This window comes from Geotrypetes seraphini, chromosome 6 (genome assembly GCF_902459505.1).
Source record: "Geotrypetes seraphini chromosome 6, aGeoSer1.1, whole genome shotgun sequence".
NCBI lineage: Eukaryota > Metazoa > Chordata > Amphibia > Gymnophiona > Dermophiidae > Geotrypetes > Geotrypetes seraphini.
The window spans coordinates 135,091,072-135,109,266 of record NC_047089.1 but is presented as its reverse complement, the minus strand read 5'-3'; the positions used below and the strand labels follow the sequence as shown (position 1 = coordinate 135,109,266).

The 18,195-nt window shown below is 46.1% G+C and overlaps 1 protein-coding gene across 4 annotated transcripts in view; it reads right to left on the bottom strand.

The window, feature by feature from the left end:
• DZIP1 (DAZ interacting zinc finger protein 1) overlaps positions 1-18,195 on the bottom strand; it is a 585,021-nt gene that overhangs the window by 363,706 nt on the left and 203,120 nt on the right. The window contains exon 8 of one of the 4 annotated variants that reach the window (XM_033947543.1): positions 1,812-6,673. The exons of the other annotated variants lie outside the window; for them this stretch is intronic. Coding sequence (XP_033803434.1) covers positions 5,333-6,673 — 1,341 coding nt within the window. The 3' untranslated portion in view covers positions 1,812-5,332. Of the gene's footprint in view, positions 1-1,811; positions 6,674-18,195 lie in introns of those variants that run through there. 4 annotated transcript variants of the gene reach the window in all.

Sequence of the window (18,195 nt, the reverse complement as noted above, 5' to 3'; positions counted from 1 at the left end):
TTAATACAGGAAAAACAAAAAACAGTAATTCCCCTTTACAGGAACAAAGTATATACTTTATAACCAGCAAAAATTAAGCCTGAAAAGGGAAAAACTCTTCTAATCATTTAATAATAATAATAACAGTTTATATACCGCAATACCGTTAAGTTCTATGCGGTTTACAGAAGATTAGTGGAGTACAAGTTGAGTTGACGTACAAGTTGAGTTAACTTAAGGGATGTGGGAACAATGGGGAGAAAGGGCAAGAGAGGATAGGAGGGAAGTGGGTCAGCTGTCTAGGTATTTCAGGAATAGGTGAGTTTTGAGGCGTTTCCTGAATACCTCATAAGTGGTGGGCAATAGGAGTTGTTCTAGGTCTTTACCCCATAGAGCAGCCTGATGTGAGAGAAGATGCTCATGGAGTTTTTTAGTTTGCATCCTCTAACCGGGGGAGAAACGAAGTGCGAGTGTGTTTGTTGGCTGAGAAGGAGAATAGGTCAGTGATGTATTTAGGGGTTAGACCGTAGAAAACTTTAAAACAGAGGCAGGCGAACTTAAACTTTACACGAGCTTCCATCGGCAGCCAGTGTAGCTGTTTGAAGTATGGTGTCACGTGATCGAACTTCTTTAGACCGAAGATTAGTCTGACCACAGTGTTTTGCATTAGTTGTAATCGTCGCATATTCTTTTGGGGGATTGCTAAGTAGGCGATGTTACAGTAGTCGAGTTGACTTAATACGAGGGATTGTACCAAGATTCTGAAGGCAGAGTTATCAAAGTATGCTTTAACGGATTTAAGTTTCCAGAGGGTGAAAAAACTCTTTTTGATTAGGGAGTCCACCTGATCTTTCATGGTGAGGCATTGGTCCAGAGTTACACCCAGTATTTTAATGGTGGGCTGTATGGGGTAGTTATGTTTGTTGATGTCTAGTGGGGTTTTGGTGTCAAGAGAGCGCGGTGAAGCGACAAAGAATTTTGTCTTCTCAGTATTGAGCTTGAGTTTGAAGTCTGTCATCCAATGTTCCATCAAGTTTATGGCTTCTGATGCTTTTAGAATTGTTTCCGAGATGGAGTTGGCAAATGGGATAATAATTGTGAAGTCATCAGCGTAACTGAATAATTTTATCCCCAGCTGGGTTAATTGAACGCTCAGTGAGGTCATGTAAATATTGAAAAGCAGAGGGGATAGTGGGGACCCTTGTGGAACACCGGTTGGGTTGCTCCAGGTGTTGGAGAGATCATTGTTGAAGTGAACCTGATAGGTTTGGGACGAAAGGAAACCATGAAACCAGTTTAGCACTTCGCCTCTGATGCCAATAGCGTCTAGACACTGTAGCAAATTCGCATGGTCTACAAGGTCAAAGGCAGAGCTCATGTCGAATTGCATGATCAGGGCACTGAGGCCTTTGCTTAAAAATATGTGCAAGTAATCTAAGATGGCCGCAATTACCGTTTCTGTGCTGAAAAGCGGTCTAAAGCCGGATTGAGTCTCATGAAGGAGTGAGAACTGGTCTAGATATTCCATTAATTGGGAGTGTACCAGCCCCTCCATGATCTTTACAAAGAGTGATATGGAAGCAATTGGTCTGTAGTTGGAAACTAGGGCTGACGATTCTTTGCTATTTTTTAGGATAGGGGTTATTATTATGTGGCCTTTGTTGGTGAGGAATTTTCCGTTTTTCAGGTTATGGGCTAAGTAGTGCAGTAGAGATAGTTTAAATTCAAGTGGTGCCGCTTTCATGATTTCCGGGGGACATGAGTCCAGGATTTGGAGTATTTGTTGTATAATTTGGTATAGTTATTCCAATCTATGTCTTGAAATGAATCCCAGAACATGTCTGCAGGGGTTTCATTTCCTTGTGTGTTAGCTATATGGGTGTTCATTAGGTTCTTCTGTTGGGCAATTGTTTCTTAGTTTTTTAATTTTTGAGTCAAAGTGCAGGACTAGGTCGTTCGCCGAAGGTAATTTAAAGTTGTGTGTGGGTAGAGTGTAGCGGGTGGTGTCAAATAGGTTAGTAACCAGATTGAACAGCTCTTTTGTATTAACTCCTCGTGAGCTGTTGCAGGATGAATTGATTTTGTTTGAGTAAAATGCTTTGCGTTTATCTTTTATTAGTTGTTTGTAGGTTTTTATATTGGCTCTCCAATTGTTACGGTCTGATAATTCTGTTTTTTTCCATTTTCTTTCTAGACGTCTGGCTAACTTTCATTTGTAGAAGATCGATGTCGAACCATTTGTTATATTTATTTGCATTACTTTTACTGGTATGTTTAGGTGCAATGTTGTCTAAAATGCAGGTGCTGGTAGTGGTCCAGTGATCCCAAAAATCAGCTACTTCCTTTACCTCTGCTTGTAGTTTATATTGCGCCCAGTAGTTATCTGGGTTGATGTGGCCTCTCGTGAGATGTTCTTTTTTTATTTTTGGTTGGGTAATTTGTTTTCGTTGGAACCAGATTAGCTTGAAGTAGAAAGTGAAGTGATCGGACCAGATGTCGTGGCACCAGGTGCCTCCTGGTAATGAGATGGTGAGGTCTGGGAGTTCTTTTGTGGACAAGGCTACTACGTCTAGATGGTGGCCTTTTTCGTGAGTTTGTGCGGAGGGAGGGAGGTTGTAGTTAAGTAGGGATAGGAAGTTTTTGAATTCTTTTGTGTCTTTGTTGTCCTCTTCATCGAGATGTATGTTTATGTCTCCTGCGATAATATTGTAGGAGGAACTAAGAGAGTTGTGTAGGACGAATTCGCAAAAGTCCTCTTTGGCTTTTGACCAACTTTTCGGTGAGACGTAGAATAATATGCATGAGAGGGAATCTTCTAAGTGGATGTTACTGATTTTACAGGCTAGGATTTCTAGTTGGTTGGATGTTTTGGAGTCCATAAGTTCAAACTCGAATCCTTCTTTGAGAAGAATTGCTAATCCTCCTCCTTTTTTTCCCTCACGGTTTAGTGTAAGGATTTTGAAATTGTCAGGAAGGAGATCGGTAATTATTGGGTCATCTTCAGACAGTAGCCAAGTTTCAGTTAGAAAGAGGCAGGCTATTTGTTTGCTGATGATCCAATCTTTGATTATAAAGGCCTTGTTCCTGACTGATCTAGTGTTAAGATGAGCACAGGGGATAGTAGCAGATGTGATGGGATTGGTATGGGTAATGGTTCTTATGGGTTTTACTACCCTTGTTCTTTTTTTGTGGGTGCGTTGATGTGTTCTTGTGTTTGTGAAATTGTGTTATATGTATTGTGTTATATGTATTGTCTTCATGTGGAATGGAGATGTGCATGGTCGATAAAGCGGGGAAGTGGGTAAATTGTAGTTGAGGGTAGAGAGTGTGAATCTCTTTGATGCTAATACTTAGCATGTAGAGTAGTAATATTAGTAAGAGGTTCATGGTTGGATTGTCAGTGTTCTCCCCAGAAATTTTTTCCAGCCGGGTGGCATGAAAAAGTAGCCGGGTGGGGTGGGACGGGGAAAATTGGTGGTGGGGAAAATTAAATGTGTACTATTTTTATTAGTTAATTATCATTAATTATTTTCCAACCTTTTTTAAGGTTCAACACTTGTGCCAGAATATTTTTATTAAATTTAAAAAGTATCCAATTTAGGATCCTGCAATCCTAACAAAAATTTTTAATAACAATTGTTATGACATAAACCAAACACCACAAGTATTGTCGCTTTCAGGAAGAAAAGTGAAAACAATGGAAAAAAAATATGGGAAACCTAATGAAGAAAAAATATTCCTCGTCATCAACAGCAGATGAATCCAGAAACTAGTAGGATTACATCCATCAGGTTTCAGCTTTGGAGGTACACCTGGGCCCTCACAGCGTCCCTACCTCACCCTCTTCAAGGTAACACCTGGAAACCTCCCAGGTCCCTTACTCTACTAGATGTGGTGCCTTCTGGACCACAGGGGTTCCTCACAGTTCCTGGATTCTACGGTGGATTTCGAAAGATATTTCTGTGGCTTAGGCCTCAGAGGAGAAATGTTCCTGTGGCATTAGGCCTCAGTGGAGGAGAAATGTTCCTGCGGCTCAGGCCTCAGTTGAGCTGCGGGATGGGAGCTGTACAGTGCCATTTGGGGGGGGGGGCAACACCTGGCTCTCAGGTCCCTTCCCCCCTCCCCTTTGAAGAACCTGCCTACCTAAGTTCCATAAGCTCACTTGTTCTGTGGGCGCGGGGCTACAGAAGTTGCCATTCTCTTTGGAGAGGCGCCGGTGGGAGGAGTTTTTTTTACTACTTTGTCACGTAGGATAGCCGAGGCTGCTTCAGCTGTAGTCGCGCGGGGGCAGCAACAGGCCCATAGGGCAGTCAGCCAAGGCCCTTCCCTCCCGCCACGAAAGAGGAGGGGGTGTCACTGCAGTTGCCGGTGCCACTGCTGTCAATCTTTCTTCTCTTGGAGGAGGGATACCGCCTCCGGCAGTGATTCCTTTGCCCTCATTATTCAACAGGCCCTAGCTGAGGTTGGCCTTGGTTGGGGCGCCATTTCACTGGCAGCCTAGTGTACCTTGTTTAATCCCGGCCAGCTGACAGCTGGGGCTAGGCTAGTTGTGGACTAGCTGCAGCTCTTTCTCTCTGGATCAGAGTTTTTTTTTCTTTCCACTCCTTCTGGGTCATTCATGTGGAGGAGTGGGCTAAAAGTTGGATCAGATATCGCAGTGTCTAATGTTGTTACTGTATCTATTTGTGGGCTCTGGGAAAGGCACTTGTGACTTCGGGGCCCAGGTACAGTTTTGTTGTATTGCCTCTCCTCTGGCATTCTTCTTGACTTTGGTCAACAGTTTGCCTCCTGAGGGAGCCCTATAGATTTGTGCTTCAGAGGCCTTCAGTTAGAGGAGGAGTCTTCCCTTATCCCGTTTCCAGGCTTGATGCCCTAGACCCTTGCGAGAAAAAGGTCTGGTCTGCGGTGGTGCTCATGGGTTTTGACATAAGCTAAGGACCATTGCCAGGCACGATGGTTCCATTCCACAGGAGGATATTTGGGGCCTGTCGGTTATGATGGGAGGCTGCTTTGCACTCATTCTATTCGTGGGATGTAGCTGTGTTTTCCACAGCATGGTGCTCTCAGGCAAGAATGGCTCCTGTTCACATAGGCTAGGGAGGGTAGCCTCTGTATGATTGTGGGTAACATACTCTCTGGAATGTAGAATCTCCTTGGATGCGTGCTACAGGGCAGGATTTGGGGGCGAGGGATTTCCCATTCGCTTCTTTATTTCCCTCCCTATGTTTGGACTGCTTTGATACATCCCACTAGTCTCTGGATTCATCTGTTGTGACTAAAGGAAAGAAAATTATCAGGTAAGGACATAATTTTACCTTCAAAGCCAACTTGCATATGCAGAAGGTGTCTTCAGTTAAATATTTATTCTTCTTTTTTTCCTAGAGGCCCAGTTGTCTGCAGCTTTCCCATAATCAAAGTCCTCAGAATCTGGGCCCTCCAAGGAGATCAGCTTGAGATTATTTAGTGTGCTTTGGTTCATGCGATTTCTCAAGCATGACTTGATCCTTTTAAGGGCAGAAAACCCCCTTTCACATTCAGCTGTGCTCAGTGGGATCACTAGCCCAATATGAGCTAGTTTGGCTAAATTTGGAAACGACTCTTTGAGCTCTGATGTCATTGCCATTTTTAATAAAATTTGTTTTGGACTGAAGTCTTTGTATGATTGACTTCTGATCATTTTTGATGCAACTGTCCATACTTGCCTGCTACTTTCATATTTTAAAATTGGAGGGCTACCATTTTTGGAGTAATGAGCAAAAAGAATTTCAGCAGACTCACTTGAATCGTGAGTTTCTGCATTGAAAACTTTTGAAAAGCTGGAAATAATTGGCATGTCAGGGAATCTTGCATCTAGGTGCTTGACAACTGTTTCTAGGTATTTATCATATATTGCAATTTTGAATGCCATTACATCACTCTGTGTATAGACAATGCGGAGATCTGACCATTCTTCTGCCAGACAAAGATGAAGGCTTTGAAAATATCTCCCAGGAGTGTCTTTCAACTGCATGATGGACAATTTTGTGGCGAGCAAAATTGGCTCAATTTCGGTAAGATTGACATCTTGCCTTTGCCAAGCCTTAGATAAGTTGGACAACAAAGGTAATACATCTGAAAGCATCATCAGAGAGGAAACAAAATTGTACGTTTTAATACATCTGCTTAATCCTTCAGCTGTGATGTCATTTCGTTCAGTGGCCTCTCTTTCCAGCGCAGCTATGACACTCATCATGCACTGTCGTAGTGACTGTACTGCAGAGGCATGAGACAGCCATCTAGTGTCACTGGCCATTTTAAGCTTAATCTGGGGAATGTTCAGAATATTTTGCATTTCTGTTAAACCAGCCATCCTAACTGAAGAATTTTGGAAGAAATAGAACAGCTGCCTTAAAATGTCATTCAGTTTTGTTAAATAAGGTATGGCAGCTGCTGCTTGGGCACTTGCAAGGGCCAATCGATGGTTTACACAGTGGCAGTTGACCAAGAGTCCAGATGTTTTATCTTTAAGCAGTTTTGCCACACCTTTCTGTTTCCCAATCATAACAGCTGCTCCATCTGACCCTAGTCCAACCAGATTAGCAGTTTTCAAGCCTAGTATGTCCATAGTCTCACTCAGTGTGTTGGTTATAGTCTCTGCTTTGCCATCACTCATATTGCGGGTTGATACATAACTAATTTTGACCTGTTCAGTGACCTGGAAAACATATTTAATGTAAATAATTAATTGTTTTACAACTGAGATGTCTGTGGTTTCATCACATAGAATACTGAAAAAATTTTCAGCGTGCATATTTTTCAATATGTTAGATTTTATTTTTGATGCTAAGACATCCAGCAGCTCTTGCATTATTCTTTCTGAGGTGTAATGGGCATTTTTACCAACATTGAGATGTTGTAAAAAGGAACAACCCATTTCTTTACAGTGTTCCAACAGCTTTTCAAACAACGTTGTATGTGGCAACTCATTTTTTGCCAACCAATACATGAATCTTAAAGCTCCCACAAAGGCATCTCTCTGTAAGTTATTTAACATAGATACAGATCTTAAAGGGCAGAAGAAGACTTACTTTTTTCATGGTCCAGCAAGCTTTCTTTTTGAATTCTTGTGCATGGCACATTTACCCAAGGTAACTCCCTCCTTGGGAGGTGTTTGTTTGAATATTTCGTGCACAGTGAGCACCACATACCATTTTCTTTGACCATTAGCCAATCAAAATCTTTAAACCATTGTTTGTTTATGCCAGATAAGCGGTGCTTAGATTTATCAATTGGCAGAGTGTGTGCTGAAAAGATTTCCCCTGATGGACCAGCCTCTGCAATGTCTTTGTCTGAAATTGCCACATCAGCAGTTGACGCTGCACCTTCATTGGTTTGTGGTGTCTCTTTTCTGAAATAACTGAGCAGTGTTGTTTTCTGAACACTTTTTTTACTCATGTTGGTAAAATGAAAAGTACCTATGACTAAGACTTTTGAGTGGTAACGTGGGAGCCTATTGGATATTCAGTGCACACTTACACTACGGCAGGGCAAGATATGAACAAAAAAAGGAAAGGCAGATGGGTCACTTTAACAGGAACCAGTGAGTGCTACAAGGATTTTTATTTCTTTCTCTTCTGGGCTTAACCTGCCCCAAACACTCTATAATGAAAGAAGAGGGAAAGGCACAGCCAAGTCTGGCCCTAGACTTTTCCCCCCCCCCTTTCTGGAGGACCTACTGCTATTAAATATTTCTATAGCGCTCTCAGATGTACGCAGCGCTGCACAGTCACAAAGAGGGAAAAGCACAGCCAAGTCTGGCCCTGGACTCTTTTTTCCCCCCTTTCTGGAGGACCTACTGCTATTAAATATTTTTATAGCGCTCTCAGATGCAGCAGCATTGAACAGAGTCACAAAGAGGGAAAAACACAGCCAAGTCTGGCCCTAGACTCTTTTTTTTCCCCCTTTCTGGAGGACCTACTGCTATTAATTATTTCTATAGCGCTCTCAGATGTACGCAGCGTTGAACAGAGTCACAAAGAGGGAAAAACACAGCCAAGTCTGGCCCTGGACTCTTTTTTTTCCCCCCCTTTCTGGAGGACCTACTGCTATTAAATATTTTTATAGAGCTCTCAGATGCAGCAGCGTTGAACAGTCACAAAGAGGGAAAAACACAGCCAAGTCTGGCCCTGGACTCTTCTTTTTTTTCCCCCTTTCTGGAGGACCTACTGCTATTAATTATTTATATAGTGCTCTCAGATGTACGCAGCGTTGAACAGAGTCACAAAGAGGGAAAAACACAGCCAAGTCTGGCCCTGGACTCTTCCCCCCCCCCCCCTTTCTGGAGGACCTACTGCTATTAAATATTTTTATAGAGCTCTCAGATGCAGCAGCGTTGAACAGAGTCACAAAGAGGGAAAAACACAGCCAAGTCTGGCCCTGGACTCTTCTTTTTTTTCCCCCTTTCTGGAGGACCTACTGCTATTAATTATTTCTATAGCGCTCTCAGATGTATGCAGCGCTGCACAGTCACAAAGAGGGAAAAGCACAGCCAAGTCTGGCCCTGGACTCTTTTTTTTTCCCCCTTTCTGGAGGACCTACTGCTATTAAATATTTCTATAGGTCTACCAGACAACGCAGGCTGTAGAGTTAAAAGTAAGAAAATATTCTCTGCTCGAAAGAGCTTACAACTTTTTTCTCTTCAAAAATTTAATATTAAATATTTCTATTAGTTTACCAACAACGCAGGCTGCAGAGTTAAAAGTAAGAAAATAGTCTCTGCTTGAAAGAGCTTAAAACTTTTTTTTTTTCTCCAAAAATACCCTGCTGAAAGCACAGAGGGAAGTTAGACCATCAACCTAACTCGCCCAAAACTTTCTGCCTTGTCCCTCAGCACAGCGGGAAACAAAAGTTCCGATGTTGAAGGGGCGGACCTTTGGAGCGTGGGCGAAAATGTTTTAATAGGTCGATGTTAAAAACACTATGCAAATTACCCTTCCCTGCTCACAGTGAAGGAGTAGGGGCGGGGAAGGGGTAATTTGCATAGCGCGCCAAGGTGTTGGACCAATCGAAATACAACCCCTTGGCGCGCTATGCAAATTACCCCTTCCCCGCCCGTACTCCACCGTGGGCAGTGGCGTGATTCACGGAAAATCCTTGTAAAAGCGCTGTAGCACTTAATTCAGCAGTCTTGCTTTGGTCGCTAATGCTGGTTCTTCTGCTCATGCTCAGTTAGACCTGATCTGAGCATGTGCGGAAGAACAGGCATTATCCTTGCGTGCTGAATTAAGTGCTGCTGAAGATGTGGTTCAGGCAGGAAAGGTCTGTTCACCTTCAAGTACAGGGTGCAGGCAATCTGGAAGAAGCAGGCGCTTGACAATTCATGCGCGAACCACTGCCGAGTCGCGAGTCCAATGTCAGATCCCGGAACCGGTCCGGTGCGGTATCTGCAACAAAATGACAGTTGGGCGCTCACTTAAAGTAGCTGGGCGGTGCGCCTGGCTGAAACACGCTAGGGAGAACACTGGATTGTAGATGGGTTAGGGTGGAAAAGAAGATAAGTTAAGTGGAGGTTGGTTTTGAGACGTCTCTGACCGAATATAGCGTCTAACAGTGCATGCGTCTAACAGTGCATTCGTCTAACAGTACATGCGTCTAACAGTACATACCATTAAGTTCTTCATGCATCTAACAGTGCATGCCATTAACATTAACAGTACTTGTCATTAACAGTTTTCATGCGACTATCAATACATGTCATTAATATTAACTGTGCATGAGCCTAACGGTTTTTCATGCGACTATCAATACCTGCTCCCAACATGCGTCTAACAGTACATGCTACTAAGTTCTTCATGCATCTAGCAGTGCATGCCATTAACATTAACAGTACATGCCACTAACAGATTAGCATGCAGTTTAACATGCCACTAGCAGTTTAACATGCGACTTTCAGTATAAATTTTTTATTTATACTCGCACGCCCTGGTGGAGCAGGCTCCCGACGCGCCCCCTGGGCCCGCCGCTGCACCAACTAAAGAAGAACCCCGCTAGCTCGGGGGGGGGGGGCGGAGCGGTGCTCACACGCCTCGGCGGAGCAGGCTCCCAATGTGCTTCCTGGGCCCGCTGCTGCACTGACTGAAGAAGAACCCCGCTGGCTCGGGGGGGGCGGAGCGGCGTTCGCACGCCTCGGTGGAGCAGGCTCCCGATGTGCTTCCTGGGTCCGCTGTTGCACTAACTGAAAAAGAACCCCGCTGGCTCGGGGGGGGGGGGGCGGAGCGGTGCTTGCACGCCTCGGTGGAGCAGGCTCCCGGTGTGCTTCCTGGGCCCGCTGCTGCACTGACTGAAGAAGAACCCCGCTGGCTCGGGGGGGGGGGGGGGGGGTGGAGCGGTGCTTACACGCCTCGGCGGAGCAGGCTCCCGATGTGCTTCCTGGGCCCGCTGCTGCTCTAACTGAAAAAGAACCCCGCTGGCTCGGGGGGGGGGGCGGAGCGGTGCTCGCACGCCTCGGTGGAGCAGGCTCCCGATGTGCTTCCTGGGCCCACTGCTGCTCTAACTGAAAAAGAACCCCGCTGGCTCGGGGGGGGGGGGGCGGAGCGGTGCTCGCACGCCTCGGTGGAGCAGGCTCCCGATGTGCTTCCTGGGCCCGCTGCTGCTCTAACTGAAAAAGAACCCCGCTGGCTCGGGGGGGGGGGGGCGGAGCGGTGCTCGCATGCCTCGGTGGAGCAGGCTCCCGATGTGCTTCCTGGGTCCGCTGTTGCACGGCTCAACTGCCGCAGTTCAGGAGGGTTCCCGGCTGCTTCTGGGGGGCGGAGCTTGCTCACACACCGAGCCCCGGAGGAAGAGAGGTGGCCTGGGAGTCCCGGAGGTGTCAGTTGCGGTGCGAGCAGGGAACAGGCAGGAGCAGGTGAACTGCTTAACTGCCGCAGTTCAGGGGGGTTCCCGGCTGCTTCTGGGGGGCGGCACTCGATCACACGCCAAGCCCCGGAGGAAGAGAGGTGGCCTGGGAGCTCTGGAGATGTCAGCTGCGGTGCGAGCAGGCAAAAGGCAGGAGCAGGTGAACGGCTCAACTGCCGCAGTTCAGGAGGGTTCCCGGCTGCTTCTGGGCGGCTAAGCTCGCTCATACGCCGAGCCCCGGAGGAAGAGAGGTGGCCTGGGAGCCCTGGAGATGTCAGTTACGGTGAGAGCAGGCAAAAGGCAGGAGCAGGCGAACGGCTCATAGTATCTGCTGATGTTTAGAATTTACAGCTGGTCTTTTCTCATAACGCATATACCATATGCTTCTTTTGCTTGGTTGATGTCCTTTTAGAGGATTTTATAATTAAATAGATGAATAATTGTTGTTTAAAAGGAGGGAGCTCAACTGTCAGCCAGCCACCTTCCAGCCTCCAAGTTCCGGAATTTAGGTGTAGCTTCTGCTATTTCTCCTCAAAAAGAATCAGATATTTAGGTTTTATGTTGTTCTTTCATATTTAAGAAACTTTCCAATTGAATTGGATCCCAGAAAATATATTCTTTACCCTGCAATTGCACTGGGCATTTGCAGGGAAATTTTAAATAAAATGTGGCACCAATAGCTAGTACTCTAGATTTTAATGAGATAAATAACTTTCTTTTCATCTGGGTGGATCTGGCCATATCAGGAAATATTTGTACTATATCACCACAAAATTTTGCTTGCTTATTCTGGAAATATGTTTTCATAATTAGACTTTTATCCATCTCATTAAAACCGGTAATTAATAGGGTGGACCTATTTTGTATGGTATCAAGTGAGTCTTCTAAGAATTCAGTTAGATTTAAATCCGTTGATACCAATTGATCCACTCCTTTCTCTAAGCCTATTTTTTTCTTTTGTGGGATATAATAGCAATTTGAAATAGGTAAAGAATCTGAGTTTGGAAGTCCCAAAATTTCCTTTAGATATTTTCAAAACAAAATTTCTGATGAAATAAGATATGTTTTTGGGAAATTAACCAATCTCAGATTCTTTGATCGAAGTAAATTATCCATATGTTCCATTTTAAAATACATTATTGGTGAATCTTTAATAGCAGAGGTAGATACCTTCTGCAATGTGAAAATTTGAGCCTCCGATACCACCAGACACTTATCTAAAATATTTAAACTAGAATCGACATTTTGAAATTTCTGATCAACCTCACTAGAAAATTTTGCATCTTGCTTTATAACTGATTGTAACATCCCCTCTACTCTAGTGTTAATAAGCCAAATATCCTTTAGGGAAACAACCTGTGGAGGCTCAGATGGCATTAGTCCAACAGCTTCTTCTAAATGCGACAAAACCTGAGGCATAGATTTAAATATGAGAGTTGAAGATTCCTGGTGAACTGTCTTCATGAGTCCCATCTGGAACCACTTCGGTACCATTGACACAAGAGTCTTTAGGTGGGGGAGGAGGAGTCCTCTCTAAGGGACTAAGCGATGCTCCCGAAACAGTATGTAAATCCCCTACTGGAGTAGAGATTTCATTGGATTGTAATATATGATGATCCATGGGTCCAGACACTACTGGTATGGAACTCTTAGGTTTAACTTTCCGTTTCCCCATAACCAGTTAAAGAGAAAGAAACTACAAAACTACTTACAATTTGGAACCATACAATAGTACCTGGAAGAGCGCGGCTCCTCGCAGTTCCAAGGGGCTCCCAAGGGGCCAGGCGTGCCCCTTAGAGCATGTCCCTATGGCCACACCCTGCGGCCGTGCCCTGCTGCCTTGCCGCAACCACAGTGTCTTTTGTAGAAATCGGAGGCCCTAGCGGACAACACTCTCTGTCCTCGATAGTGCCGGTTGGGAACCGGCACCAATCGAGGGCTTAGGAAATAGTCCAAAAGTTCTGCAGGCACTACTCCTCATGGGAGCAATGGTCCCTCACCAACACCTGGGAAGGTAAGAAGCCCTCTGGGGATAGCGTAACCACAGCATCTTTTGTAGAAATCGGAGACCCCAGCTGACGTCACTCTCTGTCCTCGACAGTGCCTGTTGGGAACCGGCACCAATCAAGGGCTTAGGAAATAGTCCAAAGTTCTCTCCTCACGGAAGCAACGGTCCCTCACCAACACCTGGGAAGGTAGGCAGCCCTCATAACCATTTTCTAATGGTCTAGCAAGGTTAATTTTCTTTTTGCTTTTACCTAGAAGAGTTAGGCGCTGCTGCGGAAGAGCAGAGTGGTTGATAGTTGACTTCTTTCTACAAGGGATCTTGCTTCGGGCCGAGTCGGGGAGGCAGCAGGCTCAAGCAGGCACCAGCGGGAGAGCAGAGGGTGAGAGGAGAAGCGCTGGTGAGAGCGTGGAGGACGCGAGGGAGAGAGAGCAGGCGAAGGCAGGCAGAGCGGGGTAGCGGTGAGAGGAAGCTCCGCCCACCCCCAGCGAGTCACCAGCAGCGTCAGAGCGCCCGGACTCCCCCTTAAAAGGAGGAGAACCGCGGCGCAAGGGAACTTGCTTTGGGCCGAGTCGGGGAGGCAGCAGGCTCAAGCAGGCACCAGCGGGAGAGCAGAGGGTAAGAGGAGAAGCGCTGGTTAGAGTGTGGAGGATGCGAGGGAGAGAGAGCAGGCGAAGGCAGGCAGAGCGGGGTAGCGGCGTGAGGAAGCTCCGCCTACCCCCAGCGAGTCACCAGCAGCGTCAGAGCGCCCGGACTCCCCCTTAAAAGGGGGGAGCCAACGGCGTGTAGCCGTTCGGCGTGTGGCGAAGGCGAGCGGCAAAGGCGCTTGCCTTAACGAGGGCGCCTTTGCGAAGGAGCCTTAAGAAGGAGCCAGGGAACTAAGTTGCCCGACAGAGAGTCCCAAATCGCAAGACACCAGTCAGTTATCTAGTCACACATCAGGGAGCACCACACTCCCCAAACGAACACTCAACCGCACACACAGCAGCACCAGCAGAATCATCACAACTCTCAGGGGACAACAAACAGAAAGCAAGACCACAGACAACCAATAGAAACAGTCTTTTTCAAACTATATCTAAAACTTTCCATCCATCTTTTAATCCTCCTAACAGGCAGACCTTTCTAACTCACTAGCAAGCAGGCAATCCTCTCTAACGATATATCTCTAATTATATATCCTCTCTAATTACATCCTCTCTAATTATATATCCTCTCTAATTACATAGCAGGCAGACCTTCTCAGACACCCCAACCCCTCAAACTAACGAACTAGCAAGCAGACTTCTCTTTCAAACTCTCAAACAGGCAGACTTTTTCCTTTCTTTCAAGCTCTTAAACAGGCAGACTTTTCTCTCAAATTCTCTAACTAACTAACAAGCAGGTTTTTTGTTTTTTTTTTCAACTAACTAACAGGAAAGCATACCTAAATAACAATTTGAAATGGCAGGGAGAACAAGAAACACCAGGACTACAATCAAGACCAGCATTCCAGTCACCAGAGGGATCCAGGGGATGGCTATGGCCTATGTACAGACGGAGGATGACCCTGGACGGTGAACAGAGGCCTGTGTGCAGACCGAGGCCATCCCCCCTCCCCCCCCAGCAATACACTACAGTCTTTACACAGACAGAGGAGGTGGAACAGCTAGAAGGAGACATATTACAGGAACTGATGAGCCTAGGGGAGGAGGTGAGGCGATTGAGAACCATCAGAGAGGATGAGGCTTTCATCGACGGTGTCATCCAGGAGCTGTCCCGAATCTTCGAGCAGGCACCGGACAAGTCCATCCTCGTGACACCAAACCCTCAGCTTTGAAACCAACAACTGGAGTACAGGAAATGGCTGGGGATGCCGACTCCTGGCAGCTGGTAACCTCCTCCAAAGGCAAACACAGAAGACCCCCCCCCCCTTTCTCAGTTTCTTCTTCATCTTCCTTTTCTCTCAAACAGGGCAGTTTTACATCAACCCCACAAATCGCCCTGAGGAACAGATTCCAGATCTTACAGGAAGGGACTGCAGATGAGGTACAGGAAGACGTCTGACATATGACCCCAGTTCCAGGGATGACTGAACAGCTCCCCCCAAAGAAGCGCAGGGTGGTGGTTATTAGGGACTCCACGCTAAGGGGCACCGAGGGACCAATCTGCAGACCGGATATACAATCAAGGGAGGTTTGCTGTCTGCCTGGAGCCAGAATCCTGGATGTCACCACCTGTCTAGATAGATTTCTCAAACCACAGGACCACTTCGCCATGCTTCTCATCCACGTCGGAACGAATGACACTGCCAGGAACACCCCGGAGACCATACCCAAAGATTTTGGAGCCCTGGGTGAGAAGCTGAGGCAGTTGGGAGCGCAGGTGGTCTTCTCATCTATCCTCCCGGTAAGAGGCAAGGGTAGAGCCCGGGAGGAGCGTATCCAGAGGACTAACGAGTGGCTACAAGGATGGTGCAAGATGAACTTTGGATTTCTGGACCATAGAGAGGCACTGCAGGGACTTCAGGGACCAGACGGATTCCACCTGACCAGAAGAGGTAAGAACGTCTTCAGACGTCGACTAGCCCGCCTACTTCGAAGGGCTTTAAACTAGGTAAGTTGGGGGAGGGTACCCATTCATACTCTGGAGCAGTAAGTAACTATCCTGAGGATGTGAGTCGCCACTCTGAGTCCAAGGTAAGTGCACACACTGTAAACAATACATTAGGGGTCACACTAACTCAGGCAGGACACTCTGTACAGGGACTTAGCAAACATAAGATATGGAGAGCTATGTATGTCAATGCACACAGTTTGGGCAATAAAATTCTGGATTTAGAGACGGAAAATATGAACGCCGACCTAGACATAGTGGCGATATCCGAAGCTTGGTTCATGGACTCACACGGGTGGGATATGGTTATACGGGGTTACAACTTACTCCGTCGAGACAGGGAGGGCAAGTTAGGAGGAGGGGTAGCTCTATACACTAGAGAAGATATCAAAACTACCATAATCACAGATGTTACGTACACCAGGGAATCCCTCTGGGTGAACCTGGCTAGAGGAAACGAAAAATGCCTGTATCTAGGTGTGATATACAGACCTCCAAGACAACAGGTAGACAAGGATACGGAATTAATCGAAGACATTGAAAACATCACTTTGCGTGGGGACACAGTACTGTTAGGGGACTTCAATATGCCCGATGCAGATTGGAATGCACTTACCGCAAAAAATAGCGGCAACAGAAGGTTGTTAACCTCCATAAAGGGTGCACGGCTCAAACAATTGGTATTGGAGCCCACTAGGGACCAGGCGTTACTAGACCTGGTACTCACCAACGGAGAAAGCGTATCAGAAGTTTTGGTAGGTGATACGCTGGCCTCCAGCAACCATAACATGGTTTGGTTCAACCTTAGGAAAGGTTTCACCAGATCGTCCAGAACAAAGGTCCTTAATTTTCGGGGCACTGACTTCAAACGCATGGGAGATTTCGTCCGTCGTTCACTGCAAGACCATGCTGAAACCAATAATGTAGAGGCTATGTGGGCAAACCTGAAATCTACCCTACATGAAGCAACAAATCGCTATATAAAAACAGTAAGCAAACGACGGAGAAATAACAGACCCCAGTGGTTCACTACAGAAATCTCGGACCTCGTTAAGAAAATAAAAAAGCATTTGTTTCCGACAAACAATCAGGAAGAGGAGAGGTAAAAGAAGACTATCTGGCCAGGTCCAGAGCTGTCAAAACGGCAGTCAGAGAGGCCAAGCTTCGAATAGAAGAGAATCTAGCAAAGAACATTAAGAAAGAGGATAAATCCTTTTTCAGGTATATCAGTGATAGGAAAAGAAGCACAAATGGGATAGTACGCCTGAGGAAAGCAGACGGGACTTATGCAGAATCAGATTCCGATAAAGCCGAACTACTAAACGAATACTTCTGCTCAGTCCTTACCTGCGAGGTGCTGGGGTCCGGTCCACAGTTGCAAGCAAGGCAAAGATCAGAAGACCCGTTCTGGAATTTTGAGTTTACTCCCAGCAGCGTCTACTGTGAACTATCAAGATTCCAAGTGAACAAAGCCATGGGACCGGACAATCTACATCCTAGGGTGCTTAGAGAGCTCTGTGATGTCCTGGCAGAGCCGTTATCTGTGCTCTTCAATCTTTCCTTGAGGGCGGGAAGAGTCCCCTTGGACTGGAAAACAGCCAATGTAATCCCACTCCACAAAAAGGGCTGCAGGACAGAGGCTGAGAATTACAGACCGGTGAGTCTCACATCCATAGTGAGTAAACTCATGGAAACACTAATTAAGCATAAATTAGATACGATCCTGGACGAGAAGAATCTATAGGATCCCCACCAACATGGATTTACTAAGGGCAGGTCCTGCCAATCCAATCTAATTAGTTTTTTTGACTGGATAACAAGGAAACTGGATGTGGGTGAGTCCCTAGACGTCGTGTACTTGGACTTTAGTAAAGTTTTTGATAGCGTCCCACACCGCAGACTATTGAGCAAGATGAAATCAATGGGACTGGGAGAAACATTAACTGCATGGGTCAGTGAATGGCTAAACGGTAGACTTCAGAGAGTGGTGGTGAACGGTGCCCCTTCAAAAACGTCAGAGGTGATCAGTGGAGTGCCGCAGGGCTCGGGCCCGATCCTTTTCAACATATTTGCGGGAGATCTGACTCAGGGGCTTCAGGGTAAAATCACATTATTCACCGATGACGCCAAACTATGCAACATAATAAGTGAGAACACTTTACCAGACAGTATGACGCAGGACCTACTTCTATTGGAACACTGGTCCTCGACTTGGCAGCTAAACTTCAATGCTAGAAAATGTAAGGTCATGCACCTTGGCAGCAGGAATCCGTGCAAAACTTACACACTTAATGGTGAGACCTTAGTTAGGACCAAGGCGGAACGTGATTTGGGGTGATCATTATCGAAGACATGAAGACTGCCAATCAAGTGGAGAAGGCTTCATCAAAGGCAAGACAAATGATGGGTTGTATCCGTAGAAATTTTATCAGCCGGAAGCCTGAAGTTATAATGCCGTTGTACAGATCCATGGTGAGGCCTCATCTGGAATATTGTGTACAATTCTGGAGGCCACATTACCAAAAAGATGTGCTGAGAGTTGAGTCGGTTCAGCGAATGACCACCAGGATGGTCTCGGGACTCAAAGACCTCCCATATGAAGAAAGGCTGAATAAATTGCAGCTATACTCACTCGAGGAACGTAGAGAGAGAGGAGACATGATAGAGACGTTTAAATATATCACGGGCCATATTGAGGTGGAGGATGATATCTTCTTTCTTAGAGGTCCCTCTAAGAGGGCATC